The sequence below is a fragment of the Panthera tigris genome, chromosome D2 (assembly GCF_018350195.1).
Source record: "Panthera tigris isolate Pti1 chromosome D2, P.tigris_Pti1_mat1.1, whole genome shotgun sequence".
Lineage (NCBI taxonomy): Eukaryota > Metazoa > Chordata > Mammalia > Carnivora > Felidae > Panthera > Panthera tigris.
Genome location: NC_056670.1, coordinates 58,182,833 through 58,202,386, shown reverse-complemented (window position 1 = coordinate 58,202,386; position 19,554 = coordinate 58,182,833). Strand labels below are relative to the sequence as shown.

Below are 19,554 nucleotides of genomic sequence, written 5' to 3'. Positions count from 1 at the left end.
ACTTTCCAAGGTCACCTGAGAGATTCTAGTCTAAACATCTGAAGGCTTTTAATTTATCAGAATCCTTGACCTTTTAGCACTGATACGGTCAATAATCACTCCCTTCTTAAAATACTCCTCCTCTGACTTTTGTGTCTTGAAAACTCTTGGTTGCCTTCCTGTCTCTCTTATGACTCTTTCTCTCCCTTTCTGGCTCCTCTCCTTTCCCCTCAACTCCTTTCTCCCTTCATGCAATCCTTTGGCAATTTCAGCTATTCCTGTGGCTCCAATAAACATGTCTAGCTACATGATCCCCACATCACTCCCACCAGGGTTTATTACTGTCTCAAACTCTAACCCAAATTTTCTGGTGACCTCTCAGATTTCATCATCTGAGTGTCCCATTAACACTTTAGACTCAAACATACCTAAAGCTGAATTTCCTGTTGTAACCTGCTCCTTTTGATCCTTCTCCCCACCCCACCCCCACCCCCACTCCATTATAGCATCATTATCCTTCCAGTTGTAGGGACTTAAGACCTTGGAGCCACCTTTGATTTTGCTCTCCCTTGTACCGTACATCCAGTCAGGGGCCAATCCCTGCAGGTTCTGCCTATGAGATGCCACACATATCTTTCCATTCCTTTCTATTCTTATTTTACAACCATCATTCAGGCTTTCATGCCCTGTCCCTAAACTAGTCCAGCAACCTTCCAACTGATTTCCTTGCTTCCAATCTCCCCCCCAAATCGGCCCATCTTCTTATCTGATTATTTTTCATAAAATATACCTTTGATTTCATTACTGTTTGGAAGCTTTCTTTGTCTTTCTGTTGCCTGAATAGAATTAAATTTTTATTGCCAGAATGAGTTAAATGTTGGGCATTTGAGACCTTCCATATTCACTCCCAACCCTCTTTCCAGGCTTATTTCCAGGCTTATTCCCCAGTGAGAGTGGTGGGACTGCCCACCTACCTGCCTTTGCATACACCGCTGTCCCTGTGTGGATGACACACAGGAAGTATTCTCGCTGTAGTCAGACAGATCTAACTCAGAAGACAGGTTCCACCATCAGTTGTCTCTCAGATCCTCAATTTCTTCCCCCATAAAATGGAGATAATAAAAACCTACTCCATTGGATTGTGTGAGAATTAACTGACATGATGCACTGTGAGGTGTGTGCCATGTGTATGGTTAATAATGGCAGCTATGCTTTATTTTTGTTCCTTAAAATATTTTTCTTCCTTCAAAGTCCATCTCAGTGCCATTTGTTTCAAAATTCATTTCTTGACCCTTCCACTTCCGGACCCACTTTCCTTCCTCAGAACTGCTGTTAGATGCTGTACTTCTCATTACATTACTTCTCATTGTGGCTATTCTCATCTTTGTCACACATTCCACCCATATTCTTCCTCAACTGTAATCTCCAAGGAAGTAGTAATTAATACACAGTCTGGGAGCAAGCGATTGATTGATAAGCAAATCTACTGCATGGAACTTTCATGACTTCTGGCTGATGTGTAGAGCTAGTTTCTATGCATCTGATTAACCATAACTTAATTTACACATAAAATTCGGATGCTGTAGACACATGTGCCAGAATTTTTCACATAACTTGTGATGAGCATTTTCTCATGATATTAAATACTATTCAAAATGTTGATTTCTGCACAACACATCATGTGTATGTCTGCTTTTTTTTTTTAATTTCCTGTCAGTTTTAATGAATGGCAGTAGCATATCACATGCAGTTCTGGGTGGGTTCAGGGTGAGAATTTTCTAATGAACCTTTTCTAATACTAAAACTGTTTCTTTTTGTGTCATCCAACATTCACCTCAAGTTGAGGGAAGAGAAAGCTGGATGGATCCTAAGTTTCTCTTAGGGGGAATCCAAATCTATATCTTCCCTCTTTGCCAGGAGATAGGGCAGGGCAGGAGGATCAAGTTCTAGCCCCCAAAGAAAGAAGGACTAATAAACAACACATTTACTCTGTCCTTTTGAGGCCTGCCTTCCTTTTAAAAGGAACTACATCCTTAACACACAGGTAGTTTTCAACCTTGTATCCTTATTTAATATTTTTTTCTAGTGTTGGATATTTGAGCTTCCTCTTTGTCAGCTTTTAAAAGATTGTTATCAATTATGTTGATAGAAACATCAGGATAGCTTTCTAGATTTAGGGTTACAGGGTGAACAGAATAAAAGAAACATTAAGCTCTTGGTTCCAAATTCCTGTTTGAGAAATTAAAACAAATTTTTTTGAAGTATTGACTGTTACTGAGGTATGATTGGCATGCAAGAAGTTGTACATCCTTAAAGTATACAACCTGATGAGCTTGGAGATAAGTAAACACCTGTAAAACCATCACCTGAGGAAATTTTTAATCAGTTTGTAGTTTTGCCAGCTACTCTACCTCTCTTATTAATTTCTGCTCCTTTCCAGGTGTCGAGGTGATCATCAATTTCAGGAATGAAAGAGTGGTTGGATTCCATGTGTTCAGAAGGAATCCAATGCAAGCCTTCAAGCTTAGCTCAACTCTCGTACTGGTGACCACAAGGATTAAAGATTACTGTATGTCGTACCCTTTCTTACAGTTATAACTTTTTCCTTGCTTAACTCCTTTAACTCTCTCTCTAATTTAACTAAGTCTGTTTCCTTGTGTATATTAGCAGTAAAACATTTCTGAATCTCAGAAAACCCTATTTGCTGCCAGGCCAAGAAGGGGAAAGAGAGGTAGAAATCCTGATTCTGTTCCTCATTTGCCTTAGAAATTTGGGTGTCCTGCCATATTTCCTCCTAGCACCCTGTACTTCTCCTTTGCAGCACTTTTTATGATTACAAATCATAAATTATCTGTCTATTTGCTTGATGCCTATCTTCTCTTCCAGAATGTAAGTTCTGTGAGGCACGGGCCCTGATGATCTTATTTGCTGCCTACCCCAGAGTCCCTACTATAGAGTCGGCACTCAATAAATACCTGTGGAATGAGTTATGACGGGAATGAGGACTCAGGATGGACAGATGTGTGTCTCCTGTGATGGGGCCCTCAGAGGCAGGGACAAGGAGGTATGTAGGGTGATTGCCCTGAGACCCTGAAATGATGCTGGCAGAGTGAGCATCTGGGAGATCTGCCCTCGTTCCCAGTCTTCCATTTTCACAACCTCAGGACCTTGTCAACCAAGCCTCCTGTGAAATTTAGTGAGTAGCTCTGAAGGAGAGAACTGTGCCCTCTCAGGTCCTCTTCCCCATAATCCACTTCCTCTCTCATGCCTTTCTTTCCCCTCCACCTCCTACCTTTCTTTCTAGCCTAGTGTCTCCGGCTCACATGGAGCTCTTTCCTCCCGACTCCACCCTCTCTAGCAGGAGGCCTGGCTAATGCTTACCATCCCACACAGAACCCTGCCTGCCACAGCTGGAGCTCTTCCTAGAAGGGATAATGCTGATGGATCACTTCAGGACCATGTGAACATCTGCGTCTGGACTACACTCATGCCAAGGGGTAAGATCACGGCCTCAGACCCAAGTTTCCAGACAACTGAAGACTGACTTCCTTATTTTTGTTGATGGCATCATCTCCCACCACCTGGGTTTGGTTGGTTCCATCTACCTGTCCAATCTTCTACAGAAGGCATAGACAAATGGGGATAGATATCCAGGAGGGCTCTCTAGATATGGGAGGAAAGTTGAAGGGCTCATTTCAAAAAGGTTCTCTTTGGAGGGATGGAAGATGCAAAATGTATTCCAGCAGGACATGTTAAATCCAGGAGGTAATGGGAAGGAAGGAAGAGACTGAAATGGGTCATTGTGATGAGGGGAGGCGGGTCTCCTCCAGCCTTCCCCTGTGAGGTCCCTGATGAAATACAACAGAATGCTAGTTTCTTGGCTTTCTGGGCTGGAACAGCTGCAACAGGACTTCATACACCGGAACCTTCCAATGGATCTGGCTTGTCTGTTCTAAGGTATTGAAAAGCTGTGGCTTGTGTTGCAGTGCTGTGGTGTTTATTGCACAAAAACAGGGAGGGGAGGACTCCCTTGGGATTAGCCTACTCCTGTCTGTTTGCTTGGTCCACTGTGTTTATTGCTGAAAACTTCAGCTCCTCAAATTTCAATATTTGTGCCATGCAGATGACTAGTGGCATATTGGTGAAGGGTAAGCTCTTAAATGCAGGGTTCTCTTATAAGAAAGTGATCTTCCGTGTCCTCCATTGAGAATCATTGCCACGGTGAGCCACTGTTACTTATGGAACTCTATTATTTATGTTCATTGAGGTGGGAAGAGTCAAGGGTCACTATGTAAAACACAGAAGGTGGTTTGAAGCTTGCTTCTCCCTGTAGAATCTGGACTGTGAGTCATGCCAGGGCTCCTTCTTTAAAATATGAAAGGTGACTTATCCCGGGGGAATTTACATGGAGAACTTATAAGAAGATGGGTCACAGGTTTCCTTCCTATGGCCTTTGCTGTCTCTGGGCTTTTTGTCAGGACCCAGTGGATCTGAGTGGCACTGAAGAGCCTGGCTAGGATGGGCATGGCATGAAAAAGGAGTGTACTCATGGCAGAAATGGTGCAATCCTTTTGCTGGTGTGTGCAATAGGATAGTGTGCAACCACAAAGTGTATCCCAGTGAAGCAATGGGATCGATTCACCAAGTGGGCTAAGAGGCATCATGCTGAAGAGGTATTTTGGGTTCTGATGGACAACCAGGCTTGCCATGTGTTCAAAAATTGCTAAGCGCTGCTCTCGTTCCTGACTACTGTTGTAACACTCTCCAAGTGAAAGGCCGTCATTCCTCTCTGTTGGTGTCAGTTGGAATGGAATGGGTGTTGATATGGAGAGTTCTGAGACCCTTGTCTCTCAGAGATAATGACAACAGAGTCCTGACTGAAGGTATCTTCCTTAAACATGAATTTCTTGTGCTGGGCACAAGGATGGATGCCATGGCAAGATAACCAAATTTGTTTTGTGCTTTATAGCACACAGTTCATAAAGGTTTCTGTATCTACTGTTTTAATCTTAAAACAGTCCTTAAGTTCAGCAGAGCAGGGTTTAGTATGAACACTCTGCAGATACATAAACTAAGTCTCAAAAGGGACTTTCCCAGAACCATACACTTAGTGAGCTGCTGAGCCAAGAGCTCAACCTGGCAGCTTGAGTTTCAAGGTCAAGCCTGTTGGGTTTTGCTAAACTGCTAAGAAGCAGCCTGAGTCACAGGACTCTGATATTGGTTGCCCTTATTAACTGGATCTGGCCACTCAGGAAAAGCCAAGTGCCTTAGAAGCTTGAAGACATTAAGAACGGCTGGACACAAAAGTATCAGGAGATCCCACTTGATTAATATGTTTATGACCTTCTTGAGCAAGACTAAACACCCTAGGAATGCACAGCACCTTTAGAGAAAATTTCTCAAGCTGTGTTGCATAACCTGTACTCCTGAGGGGTATTATGGGTTGATCCACACACATGGGGAGAGGAGACTGAGCAGGGAAAAGCAGTGTTACCTAGGTTGGGTGACTGTGAATAAAGCAGTCCAGCTCTGGTCACAAGGGTGTGGGACCCGTCACATAACGAACCTCCTTGAGTCCATCCGAACCCTTGTTGAATACCTCTCTCAGAATACAAAATTACCCCCAAGGAGTCAGAAACCATCTCCTCTTCCTCTCATCATTTCTTTGAACTACACTGCTAGCTTCCTATTTATCACCTCTGTGCTAATGTTCAGTTTTGCAAGCCAGGGGTCCTTTTGCAATTGTTTGAAGAGCTTGTGGGTGAGAGGCATCAGTTCCTGTTCCTTCACTATCAGCAGATTTTGCACAAATTGGTCAAAACTGGCACACTTCCTTGTCTTTTGTCTTCCCAAAGAAAACAAGCACTTTAGATTATGTCTCATTAACCAATAACATGTAGAGATGAAACTCTTCCTTCTAGGGAAGCTCACAGAGAAGCCATGCAGAGTTAATTCCCTAAAAGTATCTGGGCCTGGGACAGGAGATCCATGCTGCAGACCCAGGGGTAAGATAGCTGCTGTTTTTTCAACCCTTTCTCAGGTGTTGGAGTACACTTATTTATCAAGGACCTGAGGCCAGCCTTGGGTTGTCTGGAATCAGGATCTCTTTATGGGGACACTTAAGACTGGTGACTTCCACCAGATTGGTGTTTTCCTGAGCGGTGAGGTGGACTTCAGTCGAGTGAGCAATAGAGTGGCCCAGATGGGGAGCCAGCAGTTGGAGAGAGAGCAGCCCCCACCCCAGCCATCAAGGAGGATATAACCCCTGCACCTGTGGGGCCAGTGCCATTCTGGACACATGCTTGTAAGGGAGCCCCAGGCAAGTGATCAGAGGTTGGAGCAGAGCAGAGGCAGAGATGTACCTGGGGGCACATGCCAGGGTTTTAATTCAGACATCTGAGATGGAAGAAAGCAGACCAATACTGGGGTGCCTGGGTAGCTCAGACTTTGATGGTTAAGCATCTGACGTTGATTCGGGTCACCATCTCATGTCTTGTGAGTTCAAGCCCCAGATCGGGCTCTGTGCTGACAGCTCAGAGCCTGGAGCCTGCTTTGGATTCTCTGTCTCCCTCTCTCTCTCTGACCCTTCCCCATTGGTGCTCTGTCTCTCTCTCTCAAAAATAAACATGAAAAAAAATTTTAAAAAGCAGACCAGTGCTGATAATTCTCATAGTTCCATTATGTGCTCATGTTTACAGCCCTCGGTCCAGTACCTAGCAGAGTCATAAGATAAAGTTGTCAGCTGAGCTGAGTCCAGATATCTACTCTTCTTAAGGAGTTCCAAATCACACTGTCCTTGCCCTTTGCTCTCTGATACATTCTCCCAATCAGGGCTTAGCCTCTTCCCTAGGCTGAGCTTCATACCTTTGAGGAACACTTTTCTGCCAGTGTAGCTCTCTCATAAGCCATAGGAGGGCAGACCTCAGAGAAAGGATATAGACAGTCTGGACCTCCATAGTGCCCCCCACCATCGCGACCTCATCAGCAGTCAGGACCCTGCCCCTTAAGTGTCTAAAACAGGGGCTCCTCCTGCCTCTTTCCTTTCCCCAGCTGTAGGGCCACCACAGGGGACGGCCCAAGGTGAGACATTAAAGGGGCCTCAGACACCATTGAATGAACCTGGAAGGGGGGCAGCACTTTCCAGTCTCCTGTCCCTGGCCTTGGTCCCTAGCCCAATCCATGTCGGCCCTTTCAGGAGCTTTTAGTGGAAATTAGCCCAGACCCACAACGGAGTCTGCCAGGCATCCTCTTTTGCCAGCTCCTCCCACTGCTCTTTCATCCCCTCTTCTTTCCGACTGGGACCCTCCCCCCGCCCCCATCAGCCACCAGGCCCATCTATAAACAGCCCTCCTCTCCTCCCAGGACACCTCTCTCGCTCCTCCTTCCTTCCACCCCATCTCCACACCTCCCTCCCAGTCTTCTCTTTCTCCTGCCAAACCCCTGCCTTCTAGCTCCCTCCCACCCCCCTTTCTCCAAGGTAGAGGAAGAAAGAGCCCCAGACAGGACTGATGGCCATTCTCCACCCCCTTCTGTCTGCTCCCTCCCCACAGCTAGTATAGATTCTCCCTACAAAAGGCAGGAAGCAGAGGCTTTCTGAGACCAGCTGTTCTCTCCCTCTCTTTCCTTTGCCTTCTGCTAACTAGACTGGACTGTGTTTTGCTCCCTCTTTCTTCAGGTGACAGCGGGTATCTGACGTGCCAGGTCCCCTACCTCATTCCCCGCGAATGCTATGGGAAGTCCCAAGGGGCAAGAGCTCCAAACTATGGGGAGAGGAGCCTGGGACAACCCTGCCTACAGTGGTCCCCGGTCCCCACATGGGACACTGAGGATCTGCACCATCTCCAGTGTGACACCCCCTGAATCCCAGCCCAAAAAGCCTGAAGATGGACCCCAAAAGAAGGCATACAGGACCCTGGTGTCCAACTGCTGCTTCCAGATCTGCCGTGGCATCAGAGGTACCTGGTGGGAGGAGGGTTCTTTCAGGATACTGGAGTTAGAAGAGGGGTCCCAAAAGCTTTGGGGGGAGATGTGATCTAAAGAAGAGGTGGGATGTCAGTATCTCTTTGGGCTTTATGAATTGTCCCTTAGAGCCGATGTCCCCAGAACACAGAGGCCAGTCTCATGGTCTCTCAGAGAGAGAGCCTGGTGCAGTCATCTCCATCTCTGGGGACCCAGAAAGGTATGTGGGAGTTAGCTGGAGGGAGGGCATATTTGTGATGATACCCTAGATGGCCCCACCTGAAACAAGGACCTCCTTTCCAGGTCTTCATTCTCTAATACCCAGTGTCTTTTCCACTATCTACCTCAGGGTGTTTGATGAAGGAGGGCAGGCTTGAGTGTGATTAGAGTAGCCAGATTCAGGAAGATAATAATACGGTGATGTGTGAGGAGAGAGCCAGAGTAGAAATAGGAGTAAAGTCCAGGGACTGATGGGCCGGGCAACTGGGAGGAACCCTGCTCTTAGGGATCCTAGATGTCTCTCCTATGTCCCTTAGGACTTTGGGGAACAACCCTGACTGAGAACACAGCTGAAAACCGGGAGCTGTATGTCAAGACCACCCTGCGGGAGCTTTTAGTATACATCGTGTTCCTGGTGGACATCTGTCTCTGTGAGTAACATTTGTCTCTGTGTCTCTGTGAGAAGCATCTATGCATACAACATCTGTGTACACACTTCCGCAGCAACACCCATGGAGATGGCATCTGTGTGTGAGCAGGTCGTGTCCTGGGATTGATACCTTTTCAGTTAAAGATATTTTTATTAAAAAGAATTTGTCAGGGCATCTGGGAGGCTCAGTCATTTAAGTGTCTGACTCTGGCTCAGGTCATGATCTCCTGGTTCACAAGCTCTGCCCTGACAGTGCAGAGCCTGCTTGGGATTCTTTCTTCCTCTCTCTCTCTCTCTCTCTCTCTCTCTCCCTCTGTGTGTGTATGTCCCTCTCTTGCTCATGCTCCTCTCACTCTCAAAATAAATAACAATAAAATTTAAAAGAAATTTTTGTCACTGAGTTCAGGAGAAGAAGGCAGATTGTTAGAAAGCTATTATTAAAGTTGTTTTGTCAAGCATTATGAGGGGAATACAGTTTTTAAATTCAAGTTCCTGGCACCAATTCAGCCGCCACCATGTTCTTTTGGAAAGTGGAAGTTTTTACCCTTCTGTAAAATGTGGAAAATGGTTCCTTTCTATTTGGAACAAAAATAGTTTGGTGGGTTTTACATGGTTATTATGCTATGTCTGATCCCCGTTTCTTTAGAGGCAGAAGGAAAAAGGTTCAGCAGGCCTTAGAGCTCAGATTCCTGATAAAGGGGTTAAAGATGCCAGTGCTATGGTGGTCAATACAGCTAAGATTCTCCCATGTGAGAGATCACCATGCCACAGACATTGAAGCAAGCTTATCTGAAGTTCTGGGAACTTCCCAAACTGGGAAGGTTTGGTATCTAAGTTGAAAGAACCCAGTGAAAGGATAAAACACTGAGCCATGAAAGGATAGAGTCAAATAATTATAGATAATAACAAAGGTGCACCAAATAGATGGTATAAGGCCTATAGATAGGATGCTTTGTACATAGCCAATGGCTTCTTCAAAAACTTGCACAAGTGAATTTTAGCTAGTTTCATGGAGTTGTGTGTGTACGTGTGTGTTAATTAAACTGAAGTTTGGACCCTACAACTAAGGTGCCTCCATTATTACATGACCTTATACTCCACAGAAAGCTCTGTTCTTTTTAGGATGCATGAATCTTTTGAAAGTGTCTGAAAACATAAGTGTAGATGGAAAATGTCATCATCTTAGAGCCAACTGCATTTATGTGAGCCCTGTAGGAAAACTGAGCAGAAAGCACTTTCTCTGGTTGCACTCTGTTGGGACTTACTCTGTGGGAATAGAAGGGGCAGTTCTGAGTGTTTACCATGGGTCATCAGCACAGAGTGAAAGGAGACAGTGTGTGCGGGAAACAACAGTCGACCGAGTGTACGTTCTGTGGGGGCCATTTGATTCCTTTCAGCAAGTGACCATCAGAAATTCATTTGTTGACATATTGATTTTTTGTCTTAACCATCTGTTAGGAAGGAGTGTCCTCTCCTTTTTCAGATCCCATGATAGCAGCTGAAACCCGCAGGGAGAGCCTTTCTATATAAATGTCTCTATTTCCAGATTAGCCTCTGGAGCAAGATTGGGAGGTTCCTAGCTCCCCAGAGTCATAGTGAACCATTTCTGACTCCTGTGTATGGAACTGAAGGGGGTTGAAGTTGGGTTTCTGGAAGCCCACTGAGAATATTTAGGGGCATTTTAATGCACTGGTGAATGCTAAATGGTCTGTGACTTGCCAAAGTCTGAGTCATAAACTCAGTCCAATAAGTGCAGAGTCCCTGAGCAGCCAGATTTAGAGGTTGTCCAGTTCAAGGACACAGAAATCCCTTCTCTATGATTCCTCCTGTGGTGCTCTGTCAGGTGGCCAACTAGCCCCATCCTGGGAAATATCCATGGGGATTTCACTATTTCATGGGGCAACCCATTCTACAGCTAGGCAGGTCTATTTCAGGGTGGCTATTGTGTTGTTCTATTAGGATGCTGTCTTCCAAGAGCTTCAATGACATGTGTTTGGAAATCCACCTTTATCAGTGTGTTTTCCCTGTCAGTTCCTATGGATTCAGATGTTTCAGGACCCATATTTGGTATTAGGGTCAATACTGTGGCATAATGGAAAGATATGAAGGTTGGAGACAGACAAACTGAATTCAAATACCAGCTCTGGCACTTACTGGTTTTATAACTTTGGGCACTTTCTTGTTGCTAGAACAAGGATAATACTATTTATCTTATGGAGATAACATATATAAATAATCTAACCCAATCACTGATAGTAATTATCTTTGTATCATCTAGTGGAATTTCAATATACTCACTTGGTCCTCTAGAGTGGTTATAAAAAAAATACCTCTCAAGAAAGAAGCAAATCTGAAAAGGCTACATATTGTATGATTCTAACTGTGTGACGTTCTGAGAAAGGTAAAGCTATGGAGATAGTAAAAGGATCAGTGGTTTCCAGGGATCCGAGAGGTGAGAGAGATGAGTAGGTGGTGTGCAGAGAATTTTTAAGGCAGTGAAACTACTCTGTATGATGATATTATAATAGATACCTGTCATTATACATTTGTCCAAACCCATATAATATACAAAACCAAGAGTGAACACCAATATAAAGTATGGACCTCGAATAATGATGTGTCGATGTAGAGTCATCGATTGTAATAAATGTACCACTCTGATGGATGATTTTGATAATGGGGGAGTCTGTCCATATGTGGAGGCAAAGGTATATGGGAAATCTCTGTATCTTCCACTCAGTTTTGCTTTGAACCTAAACCTGCTCTAAAAAAGTAAGGTCTATTTGGTTTGTGGTTGGCTTCACAGATAGGCATATAGGGCTAATATCATTTGAACAGCGCCATTTAAGTTAAGGCATTTTCTCCAGAAGACCTCAGTTTATCACTACAACCACATCCTTGTTGTTATTAACAGCACACACACCAACCTTTTACTGAATGAAAGCACTACGCTATGTGCATTATCTTGTTGACTACTCACAGTGATTCTAGGATATTGGTTCCGTCATCACTCCCATTTTATAAATCCAGAAAGGTTTAGATATGTGAAATAGCTTGCCCAGGGCCATACAGCAAGTAAGTGGCAGAAGCAGGGATCCAATTCAGTGACTGTTGGCTTGATTCAGTTATTGAGACTTTTAACCAGAATCTGCTACGGCCTCTCTGCATGTCAATGTGTTACACATTAATTTATTAACACCCATCAACATCTTAGCAAGGAAAACTACCCATCCTACCTTAGGAGAAGCATAATTTTGAGAGAATTCTACCAGCTGGTTATTTTTCTTTCTTTTTATTGTTGTATTTTAAAAATGATATAAAAACATTAAAGAACATTTGAAATATAGGTCACCTATAATTTACCACCACAAATTGTCACTTATCACCAGTCCTTATCCACATACTTACATATTTTACCTAGTTGTATCATATGGTTCCCTTCACTTACAATTGTATCTTAAATACTTCTTCATGTTCATAAGCAGTTTTTATATTTTCATTTTAATGACTACAGTCACATCACAATTAACTATAATACTTCTCTTGTTGTCTCAGTATTTGCCAACTATAGGTAAATGTATGTATACTTGGTACTTTTTGTCATTTTTGTTAAATTATTTCCTTTGGAATTTCCAGGGAGGGAGATTACTAGGCCAAAAGATAGGAATACCTTCTTAATCCTTGCTATGTGGTGTTATCTTTACCTTTGTAAGGGATCATACAAATTTATGATGCCACTAGTACTCTGAGATCAGACCAATTTTGTCACAATCTCACCAACATTGGATATTCTCATTTGTAATTTTTGTTATTAAGTAGGCATAACATGGTACAATTTGCCTTAATTTGCCTTTGATTATCAGTGAGGATGGACAGTTTTCTCAAGCTTTAATTTATTATGTGTATCTACTTTTGTGTAAATTGTTTAAGGAAGGCATGTTTTAAGAGGGACAAGAGAGGGGATGGGGCGTGAAGTTTGGAACATTAGACCCTAGGGGAGGGACCAACCACCAGGAGGCTCATTTCCAGGATTTGGATTCCTGGGGCTAGGAAAAATAGCCTACTTTGGCCTGGGACAGGCCCTCATAATCTATGGTGGGCAGCCATACTGACCACATTCCTTTTCCCATATGCTTTATTCTAGGACCTGGGTGGCGCTAGATACCAGAGCTATTAGGAGTTTCATCAGCAAAAATAGAGCTATCTTTTTTATGCAGGCGGTGTGGGTGAAACATCAGTCTTCCCACAATAACCCTATCAGTTGGGCAGCCTTTTAAGTTTTACAAAGAGCTTTTACGCCTATTATCTCATTTGGTCTTGACAACAATCCTGTAAGGAATAGATATTACTTCCATTTCACAGATTAGGAAGCCGTTATTATTGTCATTATGAATAGTTCAGGAACGATCAGTAATTCAGAACAGTCCCTGATGGGTGGATTTTGTCCTCTTCCTCTACATAGAAAATGCTGGAGAATGATCTTCTTGCCTCCACTCCTCCCCTCCCACCATCCTGATATTTATGAAAGGGCTTCCAGCGCTTTGTCTTCTTGGCAGGATGGCTGTAGCCTTTTGTTGTTGGAGGAAACATTGAAGGTCTTTGTATGAAAACAATGGCTGTTTGTTTTAGGAGACAGTATTGTTATCTCAAAGGTGCACCTGGGACTGGCCCTGTATAGGAGCGGCTCTGAGACAGGGCACGGCTGGGTCTGGTCACCATGCAGTTGGGGAGGAGGGCACAGACCCTCAATCTTTGCTGACTTGTGCCTCCACACCAACTAATGTCAACTGGATGCTCTTTATTCATCAATGGTTGTAAGGAAATGCCTATCTCTGTTCACTCTGCCTTTTTTGAGTGGATCTCAAGGATCTGTTCATAGATTGGTAGAATCCTGCATTAACAGGAGAAGTTGAAGTAAATTTGGAGTCTAGGAAGAAGATGTCCTTCTTTTTTTCTTTATTGAGATATAATTAACATACAACATTGCATTCATTTTAGGTGTAAAACATGATTTCATATATGTATGTATTGGGAAATGATCTCCACAATTAGTTTAGTTGACACTCGTCACCATAGTTACTTTTTTTCTAATAATGAGGATTTTTAAGATTTAATCTCTTAGCAACCTTCAAATATACAATACCGTATTGTTAACTATAGTCATCATGCTGGACTTATTAATCTTATAATTGGAAGTTTGTACCTTTTGACCACCTTCACTGATTCCACTTCCCCTCTCATCCCCCTGTGTCTGACAACCACCAATTTATTCTCTGTATCTATGAGTTTGTTGGGTTTCGTTTCTGTTTTTTGTTTTAGACTCCACATATAAGTGACATCATACAGCGTTTGTTTTTCTCTGTCTGACTTACTTCACTTAGTATAATGTCCTTAATGTCCATCCATTATGTTGCAAATAGCAGGTTTCCTTTTTTGGTGGCTGAATAATATTTCATTGTACATATGTACCGTATTTTCTTTGTCCATTCATCTGTCAATGGCCACTTAGGTTGTTTCCATGTCTTGGCTATTGTAAATAAAGCTGCAAGGAGCATAGGGGTGCAGATATCTGTTTGAGATAGTGATATCATTTTCTTAAGATAAATACCCCGAAGTGGAATTGCTGGACCATATGGTAATTCTAGGTTTTCTTTTTTAATTTTTTTTAACACTTATTTATTTTTGAGAAACAGAGCATGAGCAGGAGAGAGGCAGAGAGAGAGGGAGACACAGAATCCAAAGCAGGTTCCAGGCTCTGAGCTGTCAGCACAGAGCCCGATGCGGGGCTTGAACTCAGGAAGTGTGAGATCATGACCTGAGCTGAAGTTAGACGCTTAACTGACTGAGCCATCCAGGCTCCCCTGGTAGTTCTAGTTTTAATTTTTTGAGGAACGTCCGTAGGAAATGTCTTTCTTGACTGGACAGTCCTAGAATTGGCAAGGAAAGGAACAGAAACATATTGGAGGTTCAGGAAATGTCTGTGGGTGAGCTCTCATACCCTATGTGACTGTAAGGATGGCAGAAGATAATTGGTCACATAGAATCATGACGTTAGTGAAGGTATGATGGTGATGGGAAGAGCATGGGACCTGGAATAAGACGACATGGTTCAAATGACAGTACAACCAGTTATTAGCCATTGCCTTTAGCAAGATAGTTCAAGATACATAAATCCCTGGAAACCCTGATTTCTTTACATATCAGATGATGGTAATGACCACCTCTGTAAGATTGGTGGAAAAGAAGTAAGTACAAATAGAACAGTGCCTGGCATATAGTAGGCTTTTAATAAATACCAGTTTATTTCGTTTATAAGTTAGGAAATAATTGAAATGTAAAGTTTAACCCACTGGAAGCCTGAGATCTGAGAAAAGCCTGAGAAGGCATCAGGATAATGCTTATGAAGGATCGGAAAGACTAGGCCCTCTAGAAACAGTTGCTGGGGATCAAGTTTGGCCATGGCTAGGAAAAGCATGAAATCATGAAATCATGAAAAGCATGATTTCATGCTTTTCCTAGCATGCTCAGTTACCTATGGCCCACCCAGACACAGAAAGTTACAAAGTCCTTCTGGTACTAGGGTGAAGTGATCTGAGCCAGCTCTACCTAAATAATAGGGATTTAGGCCCACTAGCACACTTTGGCCTATATTTACTGTAGTAGAATTCCCTGGTGCCCCAGAATTCTGAGGGCCTGGATCACTGTTACAAGACTGGTGAGCCTGGACATATCTTGTTGTCCAATGCTAGATGATAACCTGTCATTTAGTTTTCCCCCTCATGAGGCTGTCACTGGTCTCTAGGAATACAGTAGTACATTTAAGTGCCAGTTCTTGGAATCAGGGAAAGGCTTTTTACCTACAACTATGCTTTGATCAAGTACAAAGAGCAGGCAGCAGTAGCTGATAAAATCTAGCTATTCTAGATTTTTATAAATGAGCTCAGTTTGGGGCACTGCTGGTGTGAGTAGCCAGAGAAAGAGCATGTAGCTCTCATTCATAAAGCATGAGTCTGAGTATTGACTCTGCCTCTTGCCAATTGAATGACCCTGAGCAGACCACATAAATTTGAATTTCATGATTCATAGTGTTAAAAAGAAAACCACAGGACCCAAATGGTGTCACTTAGGTTAAGGCCCCACGTCAGTAAATGAAGACTTACTACCTGACCCAATTGCAGTTTCAACCTCCCAAAAATGTAACCTTTAACCAGTTGCCATGGGAATTGCCTGGCCAACACTAGGAAATTTACTGCTAGGTCCCTTCTGTTCCACATAGAAGGGCGATCTTGCCTAAAACAATGGCTTCTTTGCTAATAATTTCCTTTTTCCACTCCCTCTTTAAAAACCTTTCCTTTTCTGAAGCCCTTTGGAGCTCCCCTCTACTTGCTAGATGGGATGCTGCCTGATTCACAGATCAATTAATAAAGCCAATTAGATCTTTAAAATTTACTTGATGGAATTTTGATATTTGACAATAGGAAAACTGCTCGTGGGCAAAGTGGGATAGTTAGACCATGTCTGACAAGCTGTTGGGAGGTATTGCATGAGAAAATGCTTGAAAACAATGAAACATGGTACACAGGTAAAGGATTATAATAACGCTGGTAATAATTTCCTTATGCTATTCGGTGGTGGCAACAGTAAGTCTATGATTTTAAGTTCAAGTACATCGTTAGACCTGTATGGAGGTTCTAGTCACAGATATAAGGCAAAGGGCAATATTGTCAAAGTTGTGCTCCAAGGACCCTGGGGCCTCCTGAGACCCTTTCAGGGGGTTTGTGAGGTCTTCCTTTACCAAATTACATGTCTGAGAGAGGTCATATTTTCTTCATATATATGTCTTTTTTTTAAATTTTTTTTTTCTTTCACATTTATTATTGAGAGAGAGACACAGAGCATGAGCAGGGGAAGGGTAGAGAGAGGGGGAGACACACAATTTGAAGCAGGCTCCAGGCTCTGAGCTGTCAGCACAGAGCCCGATGCAGGGCTCAAACTCACAAACTGTGAGATCGTGCATGACCTGAGCCGAAGTCGGTAGCTTAACCAACTGAGCCACCCAGGCGCCCCTCTTCAAATATATTTCAACCAAACAACATACAACAACATGTTGAATTCTGAAGCAGATGTGAGAATCCAGCAGTATTCTTTAAAGATGGACATTAAACAGGCTTGCAAAAGGGTTAAACAATCCCATTTTTCCTCACCAAATTTATTTGTTTTGTTTTAGAAAATAATTGCTTTTCATAAAAATATGTTGTCTATGTTTATGTATATTGGGTTTGTTATTGTTTAAAAATGAATCATTATTATAAATGCTTAAATTTTTCCTCAGTTTTAATTTCTGTAAGGTAATTATTGTTAGATACAACCCAAATTAAAACTTTTTTGAGTTCCTAATAATTTTTAGGAGTCACAAAAGTGTCCTGAGAACAAAATGTTTGACAACCACTTGTTTAGAGAATGAGTCTCAGTCAAATCATATTGTTTCTCAGCATGGAGTGTTCAACAAATGAAATATTGAGAGCTTATTAGCAAAACATCCAAACTAAGGACAAGATCCTGGCTATTCACACATTCATTCTTTCAAATATTTATGAAGTCCTATTACCTCGGTCAACTATTAAAGGCTTTCAGATACATGAGATACACACTCTGCCTTCAGGGAGCAAGGGAAGCCAACACATAAACCGACAGTGACACACAGATGGAGAGGTGCTCCAGGGTGACAGCAAGGTGGACAGAAGGTTCAGAGAGACCTGGGAACTCTCGCAGGTCTCAGAAGCAAGCAACTATTCAAGTCTGAGGAAACCCAAAGTCATTGCCATTTGTGTGTGTGTGTGTGTGTGTGTGTGTGTGTGTGTGTTGCTGTTGTTTTGTTTTAACATTACTGGCTCTCAGCCTGGAGTAGGCAGGGGTGGGAGCAAGAGCCAACTGAGGCCTCAGGCTATGAATATGCAAGAGCTTTGCCAGAGTCAGAGTCTGGAAGGGCAATGAAAGGAAAATATAAAACAGTGTTTCTCCTCATTCCATTCCAAAAGAATTCTACCCCTTGCCCCCCAAAACCCTGGGAATATCTTTATTAAAAGTTTAACTAATACATAGTTCTTTGTTAAAAACAAAAGTCAAATAATATGGAAAATGTTAAAGGCCACTATTATTAAACACTGTAAATAGTTTGGTGTATATCATTTCAGCCATTTTCCAGGCACTTATATTTGAATTTTAGTGAAATGCACTCGTTTTATATAATCCTCTAGAGAATGCTCTGAGGATTTAACCCTTCCCTCATTTCTAGGTCGCAACTTTCTTCTGCCTACTGTCCATTTTAAGAAACATGAGACATTTGGAATCCAACTTTATATAAATGACCTAATAGAGTTAATTAGAACGTGTGAGTAGAAGGAGGAATTGCCCAAGAAGAACAGCAACAATAAGAGGATTTCTTCTTTTTTTCAAGTTAATTATTTATTTGGAGAGAGAGAGAGAGAGGTACATGAGCAAGGGAGGGGCAGAGAGCAAGGGAGAGAGAGAATCCCAAGCAGGCTCCACGTTGTCAGCACAGAACCCAACGTGGGGCTTGGTCCCATGACCATGAGATCATGACCTGAGCTGAAATCAAAGTCAGATGCTCAACTGACTGAGCCATCCAGGCACCCACGTCTTTCCTGAGCCCCTCGGGAAAAGAGGATTTCTTTTTTCTTTTTCTTTTTCTTTTTTTCTAAGAGGATTTCTTAACAGGGCACTTCCTACTGAGAAAAGGAAAAGGATTTTATATACTCAGTAAATAGTTTTAACTAAGAGATCTGTGATTAGACTTGACTTTTCTTAACATCGGAATTTTGTGTTGTCAGTTTGTTGACTTCAACTCTTTTTCCGTAATTTTCCTAGAAAAATTCCTTTTCCAAAGTACCCATCTGACGTGGAGGTATTCATATGAAACATTCACAGGAGTTTATTTCTGTCTCTCGTAACATTCTGAGGTATGAGAAGCCCTGGACTAATATGGGGCTCCACAGTCACGTGGAGCCCAGGTTGCTTCTACCTCACTGCATTGCCATTTTCAACGTATGCCTTCTACCTCATGCTCCAGCTCCTGCTCTTAAGTGCATATTACAGCCATCAGGAAGTAGGAAAGTAGAAAAGGAAAGTACATTCCATCCTTTTAAGGACATGAGCCGGAAGTTGTAAGTGGAAGCCTACTACTGCACTCACATTCCACTGACCAGAACTTGTTCAGGCACCATAACTAGCTGCAAGGGAGGCTGGGTAATGTGGTATTTAGATGGGAGCCATGTGCTTCTAGATAAAATTACATGATCATGTAAGAAGGGGAGGAAAGGTATTGAGGAATGACTAGTAGTCTATGCCAAATAGGGGGAGAACTCTTGCCCATAATTTGACATGGGAGTGGCAACAATTAATGGAACCCAGAGAAACCAAGGCACTTATAACCTCCCTGATACAAAATCACCAGGGAGGCTGATGAGGCCTGATAGTTTTCCACCATGAGTGGGTATTAAAGTATTTCACTAAACTATTGTGAAACTATTATCAGAGACTGTTGCAGAGGCATAAGAAGTGACAGTTTCAGGGTTCTTTATTTTATTTCACAAGAAAGAAGAATCACCCTGGAGAAGTTAGCATAAAACAAACTTCCCTCCCTCTCAAATTATATGACCAAAGCCAAACTGGATCCAGTGTGCTAAGAAATAGGTAGAGATGTTTCAGAGAGCTTCTCCGCAATCCAGGTGATAAGAGGGGCTCAGGAAGAGGCCATCCAAGTAACCACAGGGTAAATTTATAGGATTGGTAAAGCCCAAGGAACTTCCAACCCTTCAACAATTGGAAGATTGATGGAACAGTGGAGTTCTATCCGCACAACGACTGTCAGGGCTGGGTTTGGGGTGGAGGGAAGAGACCTCCAGATCGCTAGAAAAAATCCTTGCTTTTCCTCACAGCTATCCAGA

General features: G+C 42.7%; 1 protein-coding gene across 1 annotated transcript in view; it reads left to right on the top strand.

Annotated features, from left to right (window-relative positions):
- Window positions 1-3,299: 3,299 nt before the first annotated feature.
- The window catches only part of PKD2L1 (polycystin 2 like 1, transient receptor potential cation channel), a 35,610-nt gene continuing 19,355 nt past the window's right edge, over window positions 3,300-19,554 (top strand). The window contains exons 1-3 of the mRNA XM_015536647.2: window positions 3,300-3,476; window positions 7,655-7,934; window positions 8,475-8,588. Coding sequence (XP_015392133.1) covers window positions 7,709-7,934; window positions 8,475-8,588 — 340 coding nt within the window. The 5' untranslated portion in view covers window positions 3,300-3,476; window positions 7,655-7,708. The remainder of the gene's footprint in view (window positions 3,477-7,654; window positions 7,935-8,474; window positions 8,589-19,554) is intronic.